Source organism: Cryptomeria japonica, chromosome 6 (genome assembly GCF_030272615.1).
Source record: "Cryptomeria japonica chromosome 6, Sugi_1.0, whole genome shotgun sequence".
Taxonomy (NCBI): domain Eukaryota; kingdom Viridiplantae; phylum Streptophyta; class Pinopsida; order Cupressales; family Cupressaceae; genus Cryptomeria; species Cryptomeria japonica.
In genome coordinates, this window is record NC_081410.1 from 73619764 (window position 1) to 73633465 (window position 13702).

The 13702-nt window shown below is 34.3% G+C and overlaps 1 protein-coding gene across 6 annotated transcripts in view; it reads left to right on the top strand.

Annotated features, from left to right (window-relative positions):
• Positions 1-13702, top strand: part of LOC131064191 (nodulation receptor kinase) — a 118352-nt gene that overhangs the window by 3798 nt on the left and 100852 nt on the right. For 5 of the 6 annotated variants that reach the window (XR_009111216.1, XM_057998235.1, XM_057998237.1 and 2 more), the window contains 6 exons: positions 1994-2094; positions 2395-2914; positions 3572-4038; positions 4508-4679; positions 9529-9600; positions 9737-9805. Coding sequence is in view for 5 of the 6 variants with exons in the window: in XM_057998235.1 (XP_057854218.1) it covers positions 2004-2094; positions 2395-2914; positions 3572-4038; positions 4508-4679; positions 9529-9600; positions 9737-9805 (1391 nt within the window). In the remaining variant the exon portion in view is untranslated. The remainder of the gene's footprint in view (positions 1-1993; positions 2095-2394; positions 2915-3571; positions 4039-4507; positions 4680-9528; positions 9601-9736; positions 9806-13702) is intronic. The other variant, XM_057998238.2, reaches the window with a different exon arrangement.

Sequence of the window (13702 nt, forward strand, 5' to 3'; positions counted from 1 at the left end):
TAAAACTAGTTTGTGAATTGGGAAAAATTCAAAAAGGTTAGTATTATCGTTTTATATAAGGGACAATGTTAGGTAGTAATTCTAAATTGCAGGACTATCCTTAAAAAATTACCGGGAAACATTTGTGAATATATTTGCATATTCCTTAGGATTCATGTAGTCCAAGTAGTTCTTGTGCATGGGACGTACGGCTCAGTCTCAGACATAAATATTTCTGCAATTGCATAAGTTTCTCCTTATTAGCTAAAAGAAAATCTATTTAACAGTTGTGTCTGAAGTTATTTGCCTTAGTAATTTGCAATTTTGAAATTTCTAATATTGGTCTGATTGAGGTCTGTGATGGAGAAAAAAATCCTGTTGGAAGTAAGGTTAGGTAATGTGTTTTTTTTTTGTTTATTTAGACTTTAAATAGCCAATTAGACTGCATTCCTTCACAGGACTGCAAAAGAGATGATTCAGTTTGTTGTTGATATTGTTCTTTCTAGAAGAACATTATTTGTTGTGGATCCCGAGGAAGTGTCTAGTATCCTGTAATTTTTGGTTCCCTCCTTGTTATCTATTTTACAATATGTGCTGTGGTCCTGTGGATAATGCTGTTGCTGGGTGCACAAAAACTAGGGTGATTCCTCCCTCAATCATGTGTAACCCTTGGGTTATTGAGATTTCTTGTCTCAGGTGATTAGTGTGCATTCTCTGCTAGATAATATCTCTTTTGAACTCAGGAATCATAACAAGCCTGATTTTGAGCTTGAGCTCTGAACTTCACCAGTTTAAAATCAAGAAAATGTATGTTCCCTTCCTCTTCAAAAGTATTTTGTTACATGATAACTTGTATCCTAAGTTTTTTGAGTGTGTTTGATCTACCAAGTTTTATTTGGAGGTCTCATTAGAACTAGTCCTTGTCTCAGTGATACTTATCTTTAATATCAAGATGATAGCATTGTTTATGAGTGAGAGGATTTAATTTGGAATAAACTGGTCTCTGTAAATAGTCAGTAGTTTTCCTCTTTGAAGCGTATGAGGATGCCCAAGTGAATGCTTTTGGTTCATCTCTCAAATATTTTTGTACTGCTACATACACTACAGGGGAAATTTTATATGCATAACTTGATTGTTTATTGTCTGTTATCTTGAGTTCTATAGCCATTTTTATTCTGTTCTGTTTGATGCTTCTTGCAAATTCTGCAGTATTGCATTCGAATGCTATCTTAAATGAAATAAATTCTAATAATGATTTGTCTACTTGAGCTAACGTTGTTATTTTGATATGTAGTATTTGATTATTATCATTTTTTATGTTTCTGCTCATGGAAATTGCCTAGTCATCAAGGAAATGCTGCAGTTCTAGTGCTTTCGATAAAGACTTCATTGAAAGAGAGAGAAATCATTGCATGCTCTTGATCTCTTATAAAACATAATGAAAGTTCAAGTAGATTTATTCTGCTAATCTTATATGTGAACAACGTTGCAATTTGCCAGCATTTTTATAAAATTTTTGAAGTTGAATGCCATCTTTTTCTGTATTAAAAATAAATTTAGTGTTTGAAGATTCTGATAGGCTAAAACCCCTGACATTTATTGGAAATAAAACTCCTCTTTAGACTGACACATCAAGGACTTTGATTTACCATCCCCTTCTAGGTTATGCTAGATAATAGAGGTGTCGTAAATTTAGAGCTGTGACAACTTGTTAATTTGCCCAATGGTGATTTTCGGTTTATTTTTGCAGATTTTATTAATGATGAATGATGAAATTTGAGCGTGTTAATGTTTCACTTTTTTGGAATATCATCTAGCTATAAATGTTGCTTTATTTATGTGGTTTGTGCAGATTTGTTTTTTCTATCGAGAATAGGATTTTGTTAAAAGTTTCCGTATATTTCTACTTAGGGATATTATTTCTGCATATAGAGTGAACATGTAGATCATTATACACAAAGAGGAAACTACTCTTAAACTGTACTGAACTGGGTCTGAAAATTTCTGGATGCAGATTTGTGTATATGGTTCAAAATCACATGGCTGCTGTATGCCCTTGGACTAAAATTACAGTTTTTCTGTTTGCTGCAGTTCAAGTTGTTGGTGCACAAGAAGGTATGCATTCACTACTTGCATATCAGATTCAGATCTTTTTCCTGGATTGGATATAACTCTTAAGTAATTTTCTAATTGCAATTGATTTGGTGCCATGATGGCAATTGCTTTTTTGGTGCATCGGCACATCTATATTTTATGTCCAATGGGATGTGTTTTACTATACAATAATATAAACAATTGCTGCCAACTTATGGAAGTGTAGATTAGTTGAATATCTAATCATTTAGTCTTAAGAAGTTAATCTTTTCCTACAATGCTTGTCTAATGATTTTGGGGTCACCATTTTTGAAATTCCAGGATTTGTTAGTTTACTGTGTGGTGGAAAATCTAATATTATTGAAGCAGAAACAAAGCTTGTATGGATTCCAGATGATAACTACACTCTTTATAAGGGAGAAATTGTGCTATATCCGTCTCCAGTGGAAGGCAGTCAACCTAAGCCTATCCGACAATTTAGTTCTGATTTTAAAAGTTGTTATAACTTAACAACTGTGAAGGGAGATCTTTATTTGATCCGAGGCAGTTTTATTCATGGTGAACTGTATGGGAGGCCTTTATTTGATGTCTCTATTGATGCTACAGTAATATGTCAAGTAAACACATCAGTTTCAGCTCTTCGAAATGAGGTGATTCTTACAGCTACAGAGAATTATGTCACATACTGCTTAATTCCAAAAAGACACCATGGAGCTCCATTTATTTCACAGCTGGAATTGAGGCCTCTCAACAGAGAATTATATACTTCAAAGGATCCGCAGAAAATTTTGAAGATGTTAACACGGATTGACCTTGGAAACAATGGGTCAGTGAGCCTAAGGTGAGTTTGCTATTATTTGAAGTTTTCAGTCTCCTATTCTCAGTTAGATGTTATTCTTCTTCATGTCTGGATCAAACAACTCTTTATGTGATAGACTATTGTAAATCTGCAACACCTATAAGTAATTCAAAGGGACAAAAATTTGAGTCTGAACAAACAACATCCATAAATTTTGTGAGTCCTTTGTACACATTTTTTTGATTATATATATAAAGCTGTATGCAATTACAACTAGTACATTTCGACTAGCATTGGCTTGTTGAGATTTTATCAATGACATGTCATGCGTATATCAGCTGTACCGCTTCACTTAATTCTAAACTCCAAATTGCTGGTGATGATCCTATAAATGGTCATGTTGAACTAATTGAGTTGGTTTCATTGAAGTCAACTTAATCATCGAAGATTTGTGTTCCAAAAATACATAAATATTGAAACAAGATACCAAATTGGTCATGTTTGTAATAGTTTTGATTCTTAAGTGAGGATGGTCATGTGTCATGAGTACATCTGTTGTCCATGAAGAAAAGTTGTTTTTTCCTAGTGTGAGGGATTGACAGATGATCTATAGCAATTTTACACTGACTAGAAGTTCCTGTTCTAAAGTTTTTTTGGACATCTGCTGAAATTTTTTGTGCTTTGCCTTGAGCATATTAGGTACCCAAATGATTCTTTTGATCGTATCTGGGATGGCGATCCCCATCCTATTTGTGGAAAGTCTATTTCATCAAAAACTAATTTCAGCACCAGCGACAACAAAGTTCCTAATCAAGTTCTGCAAACTGCAAAGATGGGATCCTGTGGGAAAAGATTGGAACTTTTGATTGACAATGAAAACCAAGAAGCTAAGGACTATCTTGTGATCTTGTATTTTCGGGAAGTTGATGATAAAGTTCAAGTTGGTGAAAGAGTGTTTGACATACATGTAAATGGGGAACTAATGCATTCACATGTTGACATATTAGCAAATGGTACTGAGCAATACAAGCTTTTAAATTTCGAAGTTCATGCAGTTGGTGGTCTGAATATTTCTTTAGAAGGAACTTCAAAATTGAGCCCAATCTGCAATGCTTATGAAGCCTATGAAATAATTACCAAAAAAGCTGGAACTGCAGAGAGTGATGGTAAATAGACACAAAACCTGCAAATATAATTAGTTGGCAAAGCAATTCTTCCCTAGCATCTTTGTTCATGTTTCATTCTCCTGCAATAAAATGATGAACTGTTCAAATTAGGGCAAATATAATTAGTTGGCAATGTAATTCTTCCCTAGTATCTTTGTTCATGTTTCATTCTTCTGCAATGAAATGATTAACTGCTCAAATTAGGGTCTTCTTCATAGAAAGCTCTTCAAGTTACCAATCACTCCTGTACTCCTTACCCTCCTTATTTCTTGATAAATTATCATCTTTAAATGTTAAGATTGAGATCTGAATAAAACTTTGTTTATCTTTCTAGTATCTCAGATTAAAAATCACACGAGTGTTGAGAATCTACTTATTTATATGAATGTTTTGGTTTCTCCCTGATTTCTCACAAGTGGTTTAATATTCTCCCATTCTTTCTGACATGAAGCATGCACTTCCTTGGCAGTTAGCGCTCTAGTCATTTTGAGAGATGCATTGCTTGAAAGCAATCCGAAGTTGTTAGCTCTGCAATCCTGGTCTGGAGATCCTTGCCTCCCTATTTTGGAGAATGGCCAGTCAACATCTTGGGTAGGGGTGACCTGCAAATCAGATCAGGGGAGGCAAATTGTCACAGAACTGTGAGTTTCCTTAAATTATATAGAGTAACTGCATTTGTTCAGATATTGCATTTGACATTCTTGGACAGAGAATGCAGTTCTTATCACTGCTTTTAATTGCCTACAAGGTGTGAAAATAAATAAAATGCATATAACTATCTTGAAAAGCAGGGATAGCATAATTCATTGGATGGATATCATATATGAGCCATTTTAACTCAATAGTGTTATATGATTGATTTGTACTTTCTCTTTGCATTTACTAGGGAAGTGCTGTTTTTTTTCAACCTGGGAGGTAGGATATGTAACTAAAAAATTTGGACTGTGATTTGTAGCAGACAATCACATTTAGATGAAATGCCCAGGAAAAGAAAGGTGAAACAGCAAGCAGATTATTATTCAAGAATCCAAAAGATTGCACAATGGAATAATAATATAATTAATGTCAAGAGGCATTCTATATGGCAGCAAGGGGTGAAGTGTAATGGTGTGAGTGTGTTAATGTTAACAATTACCTTTTAGCTTAAATTTGACAACCATTTACATGTCAAAATATTAATATTAAATATAAACATAGTATTAAAAATAATTAATTCAATTAATTTTTTTTTTTTATAAATATATATATATTTTAAAATAATTTGATAAGGAGTGTAAAATTTAAATATAAAAAGGTAGATATATTTAATCAAATTTAAAAAAATTAGAATTAAAAATTTGTATCAAGGAAGAAAAATAATTGTAAATTTTTTTTTAAGCTAAATAAAATAGCTCTAATTGATATCTCTCGGTATTTCTTTAGATAGATGTATTTAAGATATCTATACTAGTATATAGTAATAAGATGAAAAACTCTTACTTGGGCAATAACTCTTTTGGCCCAAAATTTTTAAAAAACCGAGACTTGGCAAAAAATGAGGAAAAAGTCGACAATAAATTTGAAATATATATTTTTAAAAAATATTCTTAAAAAAGCACACATATACACTAAATTTATAGAATATAATAACATATTACTGGTTTCCATCATTATATCATATATAAACAGAGTTACTTGGGGACGCGTCCCCGACCTGAAAACCCCTGTCCCCGTCTCGAGGACGTTTCGGGGACTTGGGGACGGCCAGGGGACGTTTCCCCCCGTACCCAAATTGCCTTGTTTTTTGAGGGGACGTCCTCGAAACAGGGGGACGCCTGCCCTAGCTTTGGGGGACGTCCGTACATCCCAGGGACGGCTGGGGATGGCTGGGACGTCCCCAATCCGTCCCGGGGACGGCTAGACGTCCCCCATTCTAAGGCCCTTTAAAAATATTAAAAAAATTAAAAAAGTTGTATTTTCAATTTTTTATTTAAATTTTCTAATATAGGCCCCTTATTAATTCAAATTGTTATTAAAAATAAAAAAAATTAAAAGATAACATTAATTAAATTTTAAATTTATTAATTTAATTCATAATTTTGACAATGAAACTATATGGCAGCAGTGTAGCCTTTGGGCATTTTGACACAAAGATTAGAAAATTGCCAAACTTGGCGAGTCAATAGAAAAATAACACCCAACGCCTTTATTAAAGTAAGTTTTTTTGGCCTCGCGGGGCGCTGCCCCTCGACCCCGCCCTGTATCGCGATAGGGAGTGCGCAAGGGGCGCTGCCCCTTGACCCCACCTTGGGGGCGCTGCCCCCAAACCCCCGTTGAAAAATATGGGGGGAAACTGCGTCGATCGAAGTAGGGAAAATTTAACCTCCGAGTCTATTGATATGCATATTGACAATGTGAATGAATTGAAATTCTGATTTATGAATGCATAATTGCATATTGTGTATTGAGTATTAACAATGTTGTATGTTCAAAATTTACATTCTAAAATGTTTTCAACTTTTCATAGTATCATACACATGCTATATCCATGTTTTATTGTTTTCATATGAATATAATGTATGTATGCATGCTTTATCCATGTTTTCATATGAACATTTAGAATTTTGAAATTTTCTTATATTTTTTAAATTTTTCCTAAATTTTATATAGCCGTCCCCTTTGCCGTCCCTCGCTGTCCCCAAATTTGGCAAAAAAATTTGTCGTCCCGGAAACGTGTCCCGCTGTCCCCTGCCGTCCCCGTCCCGGAAACTCGGGGTAACTTTGTATATAAATCATAGTTTGAACATCAATTGAGGCATTTTCAATTATTGTAGCCAAATTTATCAAATCTGCATTAGTTTATCTAAGGACTATTTAGTTTCAATTGAATTCCTAGTAATCAAAGATAGTAAGCTCATCAATATTTGTTGCTAGCTGCTATCTCCCATTGACCCCATCTTTGAAGATTAAAAAACCTATCCACTGTTTCCATCATGCAATGCTTTTCTTTTAATGCTATCAGATTTCCACAATCCATGCTATAATTCTTATAATGCTTTTGGATTCGATTGTGTGCAAGATTTTTATCATCAACGTTTTGAATCACATTCCGTGATTCATCATTAGGGTGAGAGTTTGATTCGAAACGTTGATGATAAAAATCTTGCACACAATCGAATCAAGAAGCATTATAAGAATTAATGCTTTTCTTTTGTCATATTGCATCAAGTAGAAAGTCTTGGAAATTTTCCATTTCTATCAAAGTTCTTATTATGTTGTTGAAGGTTTCTTCCATCCTCCGTTTTATTATTGAGATTCTTTCCTTTTCTCTCTTCCTCCAACCCAATAATGTTGAAGTCCCTTAATTACAAGTTCTCTTCTACGTTGCCAGCCATCTTTATATCTTACAGACCTTTAACCTTTACCCAAAGGTGTTATACAAATTAACACTACTACAGCTTAACAATTGATTACATAAGATAAATGCATGACCTTTATACTTCAGAAGTATTTCGTACCTACTTTAATTTCCCCCCCTGAATGGATCAAAAGTATTGATTTTCTCCCAATTCAGTTTACTAATGACTTCAGCTAGCATTCCCTACTATTTGCAACTTTATTTCATATTCTCGTCATCCCCTTGGAAAAGAAAATGATCAAAATGCCCTGGAACGAAAATGATCATCCTGCATTTTTTCCTTCCGTCAGCGTCCGTGCCCTCTATCCCGCACGAAAATGATCGCAGGTCAAAACACATTAGTATTGCTTTAAAAAATTTAGGTTTTCCATTAAAAATGAAACCCATTTTTTATCTGCGATTTTTTCTTGTTTTACTCGTGATTTTTCACAATTTTTCTCCAAATCTCTGCGCCATTTTTTCAACGATTAAATCTTCAGCAAGTTTGACTTGCGATAAATCGTGAGTCAAACGATTTTTAGCCGATATTTTCATCACTATGAAAAAGTAAAACTTGTCAAAGACGGAATACAAGATGCAAGTTGTGTCCTTTCTTGATTGCAGTTATCTATCAAAATCCTTTAGAGCATCAACAAATATTATTAATGATTCAAGGTTCTAGAATGCATTCATAGCCAGATAAACACATATATACATTGGACCAAATTTATGGTGATTGTAGGGTGTTACATGGCACTTGTGCAAGTAATATTTATCATTAACTGCCTAAATTATTTTTCCCTTGTACAATTGGAAGATGCTTGGACATTTATAATACAACTCTCAAGTTTAGTAGGAGTTTTGAACATTGGGACATGCTTAATTCAGATAACCTACTTGAATAAAGATTAAGATTTTGTTGAGGATTACAGGAACATCAGGAACAAGTTTATCCGGTCCCGATAAGATTAAGAACAAAGAAGAGACAACATTGTCTTTATTAAGAACAAAGAAGAGACATTGTCTTTGTCAAAAAGCATAAAGAGAACTTTATACTCAGAATTGTGGCAAAGTTACACCACAGCAAAATATCTAGTAATCTTAAGCCAGACATATGTGTAAAATGCCGTTTGTGAAGCATGCAAATTGTGGGTCAAAAAAATAATAGGAACATGTTTATATTAAACAATTAACACCATTATTCCCATGAAAATGAATGATATACTTGTTTAGTTTGAGAATATGGGACGTACCAATATATATCAAGAACACAATGCACATGTAAGGAGCAATTGAAAATTTTCAAGCAATCAATGCAGATAGAGATTCCGGAATGCTAGTTATTTAGATGGTGGAAAATGAACCATTAGATTTTAAGATTATATGATATTCTATTGCTTATAATTTACTTCAAAAGACTTGATTTGGCTTGAACGTTGTCTAGGGGGCATCCCTTTGGTCAAGTGTGTCCAAGATTTGTACCTAACATTGTCTGTTGGGTCATCACTTGTACATCTAAGCATGTAAAATGTTTCATGGGGATTTGAACACAGGTCCCCACTCTGTAAACCCCCATGATTTACTACTTGAGCTAATGCCGTTTGACTTGTCAATCTGTTATCTTATTTACATAGCTTGTCATGTTTCACTGTTTGCACCATTAAATCTGATAGTTTGTCATGTTTCACTGTTTGCACCATTAAATCTGATCAAGAAATACCATCGTTATAATGTGCTAGTCTTTCTTCCTATATCTGTTATTTATGTCTTGCACTGCATTTCAAAATTTTGACTCTGATTTATAACTCACCTTTTCAACCAAAATATTCAAAAATGATTTGTAAGAAAGTCTTTAATGGAACTTTACCAATCTGTTAGATTGTTGCACTGTCTTTCTTGTTTCTTTTGTTAATTGTTAGGCATCACTCAAAACATTATTTCCTTGCACCTGAAATATTTGTTAAAGATGGAAGTGTAATAAGAATCATCTCTTTCTTTCTTGAAATCATCATTACAATTACTATCCTTAAAATTTTGTCATATAGGAAATCATCTAGCTTTTTATTCGATGACATTTGACTGTAAGATTAACCTTTAGCTTCAAATTGTATCAGGGATTTATCTTGTAAAAATCTGCAAGGACAGATGCCAAGTAGCATAAATAATTTGGTGAACCTCGAGAAGCTGTAAGAGTAACAGAAATATATCCTTTAATAGTTTTAATGAGTTTCTAGCAACAGGAAACTGAAAAGTATTTTCCATATCACCAGAAACCTGTCACCAATGACATTTCTTATAATTGTGTTTTCTTGTTATTTTCAGGAATATCAGTGATAATAAATTGGAAGGAAGTATGCCAGAATTACCAAATTTGACGAGGTTAACATCATTGTGAGTCTACATCTTTACAGTGACAATTTTTTGAGGAAATTTTTTGTTGGATCTATTTTCAAGCATTAAATATATTGTTCTAAGAATTTAGGAAAAGAGATGTTTAAAAGATTAATCTTTACTGCGTATGATATTAGATTGCAAACAAAACATGGGTTGACAGCATTAGCAAAGAAATTATCTACCATTCAGTTGTTATAACTTAGGTTGGATCAAGACCAGGAGGGCAAGTGGGAACACATTGAAATTTTCAGATATTCTATAGATGTTTCAAATGGTTGCAAAGACTAAATGGATAAACAATCTGAGAACTTTATAATTAATAAATTACTTTTTCTTATATTTTTAGTACGTTTCATAACAAATAGGAATATTTGCATTAATAGGTTAAATAAACTGCCACATATTTAAATTGGTTAAGGGAGTCTTCCTTATGTTACATAAACTTTGGGAATGGGGGTGGTAGCATGTGCTTTGTGGAAATTTGCTCCTTGCTTTTCCCTTCCCTTCCACAGAAAGATGTCAAGCATCACAAGACTCTATTTGATCTCTGTCATTACAGTGCTCAAATACTGCCCAATTCCAGTTTTAAATCCTTCAGTGTATTTTATTTGATAAAGTACAATAGGCCATAGCCCATATGGCTATGTCATATTGGAGCAATTTCTTCTCATGGTCTTATATATCAAGGCTCTTTGTTATTTTTTAATATTTATCGTAATTTTATGTTTTATTCTGTTGGGTATTGTAGGTTTCTAACATCAAAGTTTACATTTGCAGTTGCCAATGATATATCTTGATGATACATGGCACTTCTCTATTGTTCAAACAATCCTTCGAAGAATCAAAGTCCACTCAACCCTTTGAGCTCTTTTATCTCCATTTTGATAAGGGATGTTCCTGGATGATTTTTTTGCAATTTGAGACTTTGAAGGTTTAGGTCTTGTATTTTGCAAATAGAATATTAACCATGGGCTTGAGCCATATCCAGAAAAGCTGGGCCATGAATTTCATTCACAATTTGTACTCTAGCACATAAGGATATTCTTGAAATTCTGTTTACCCAAATTGTCCAATTTCTTTTGAAGATGTCATTTGTTAACCATCACAGTGATAAAATATGTGAGCATTATATGTAGTAAGTTTTTTACATGATTCTGGCAAATATTGCCCAATTGTAGGCTTTTTCATAGGACGAGGATGGTACGTACCACCTTGTTGGTCCCATAGTTATACTGAGGGGGAGTGGGGGTGATTCAGTATAACATACTTTTTCAGAATTCAATTTTATTAACAATACAAGTCCAAAGGACACAAGTACACAAAGTAGATATAGAAACACTAAATATATTATTATGTGTAAGTATTATTTTTACAATTGGTAGAGGCACCGACTCCTCATTCACTATGTGAGCACCAGCTCTCTAGAGGCACCATCCCCTCATTCAATAGCATTTACAAGAGTTATGTCTTCCTTGTCGAATTCATATGTTACTTAACTCAATTCTGCAGAAATCAGTGTTCAGAATGCTCCTATATTTTCCACTCAAAACATTACAAAAATTCCTTCTACAATCAGCATCAAGGTTTTCTTTATATATGCTGTATTCTCATTAGTGGTTCTTCCTTAAATCCTCTTCCTCAAGTCTGATATTTATATCAGATCAGTGACCTGATCGTGGTATGCTCAACTCCCTTTTTATTCTCAGCAACTACAATGCTGATCTCACTTCTCAACTTCCCTATATACCTTTTTGAAATGAGATGACTTTGTGAATGAAGATGTTTATTCAGAACGAGCCATCCTTTCACTTAGACATCGTTTCCTTTGTTTAATGAACATTATCAACTTTTTATTGAAATGGCATGTCTCCTTGAACCGTGATTTGTTTTGTTTATTAAATCGTGGCATATTATAATAAATGAATCACCACCTTTTTACCATATTTAATACCGGTTTATTAAAATAAAAGAAACTTAAGACTGGTTTATTAAAATAAAAGAAACTTAAGATCCAGCTCAGTTAACAATCACGTTAGCATGTTAACAATCATGATCTTGGTGAATATGACCAGCATGTTATCTGATCTGGCTCGAGCATGGTGATGATGTCTTTTTAATGGCTGCAAAACATAATTCATTAACAATCTGGCTGTGACATTTTCCTCAAGACTGAAAACTTCAAATAGTTTTCATTCTTTTGATCATATGTAGAATTTATTAATTCTTTTGTTTGCCATCAATGACAATTTCTCAACAAACTCTCCCTTTGTCATTGATAGCAACCTCTCTATGAGGCAATGCTCCCCCTTACTCTAAAGCTCACCCTTGCTCTATTTTCTCCCCTTTTGACATCAATGGAAAAGGGTGTTTCAATAACAATTTCTTCTCAAATGGACGTTTTCTTGGAAGGATAGGGTGTCACCCCTAGCTTTTTGTAATGACCCCCCTTAATTTTTTTTTGATTTTCCCAAATTACAATCAACACAACACTTGTTAGGGTTAGAAAATGAAAACCAAATGCTGCTGAAAGTTACCCTTCCACTTTTTAATCACCGAGAGCCCAATCTGGAATCTAGGAGGGTGAGAGCATATAGTGTTGAGGGGATCGTTAGATGCCAATAACTGAAATTGATTACAATACTTGGGCGGCAAGCCAACCGCTTCCGCTTATACAACGGGATATTGAAAACAATGCAATCACTTGACGGTAAACCAGCCAAGGACAAGCCAAAGAATTGAATAATGCAATCACTCAACCGCTTATCCAGCGGGAGGACAAGAAATGGAATTCACTCAACCGCTTATGCAGCGGGAGGACAAGAAATGGAATTCACTCAACTGCTTATGCAGCGGGAGGACAATATTACAAATTCAAGATAGGCGGCTAAGCCAACCTCTTCCACTTATGCAGTGGGAACGAATGAGAAATCTGAGAGGATAGCTGTTAGTACTACTAACCAGCTTTACAATTCATTACAGAGATTTCAAAATTTAAGAAATATTGCTAATCTAAGGTAGGCGGCTAAACTAGCCTCTTCCACTTATGCTGTGGGACAGTAGAAAGCCAAAATGTTGCTGTTAGTACTACTAACCAACATTACAACGAATATAGAATTTGACAACCAAGTGCTGATTAAGAACTAACAGCTGCAACAAGAACTCCAAACATCCTCTAACAACCCAAACAATTCACATTGTCAAAAACTCACCCAAAATCCAACTTTCGAAAATTTGATATATAAGATAGCAGGTTGGAAATGCATAACCAACAACACCAAAATGCTCCTAACTTACTCAAAACTCACTCAAATTACCCCACAACACACCCAAACTAACAATATGCATTAAGCGACCAAGTACAAATTGGAAGACAACATCAACATGACCTTAGACAAACAACACGTTTCCCAATGCATCCCTATAAAAGTACGTCTAGGCTGAAAAATACGATTTGCATTTTAAAATTGAATGCTCAAAACCAGGGGCTGAAAACTTACAAATCTCATCGCCTAATGCATAGAAATATTTAGAGCCATTACCCAGAATCGGCAGGAGCCCGCACAGAGACTTAGGAGTGAAAATATGACGCCATCCAGCAACCAGGAAACACACAAACTCTCACAAAAACAAAAAACCAACTGATGCAATCCATTCTCAATATGCTCTATTTATTCCTCTGAGTGAGAAATAGTCTCTCCACAACTAGGTGCTATATCTCAAGCACGAAACTGACATAGGCTAGGAAGCTCGCAACTTCAAAGCACAAGTCTGGCACAATTCCGGCAGCATTTCGTTATACAAATTTCATGGATAGCCAAAATGAGAGCTCAAGTCACTTATTTATAACTTTTGCCCAGGCAAATTCAAATGCAAATGCTCACCAAATATGCCCAA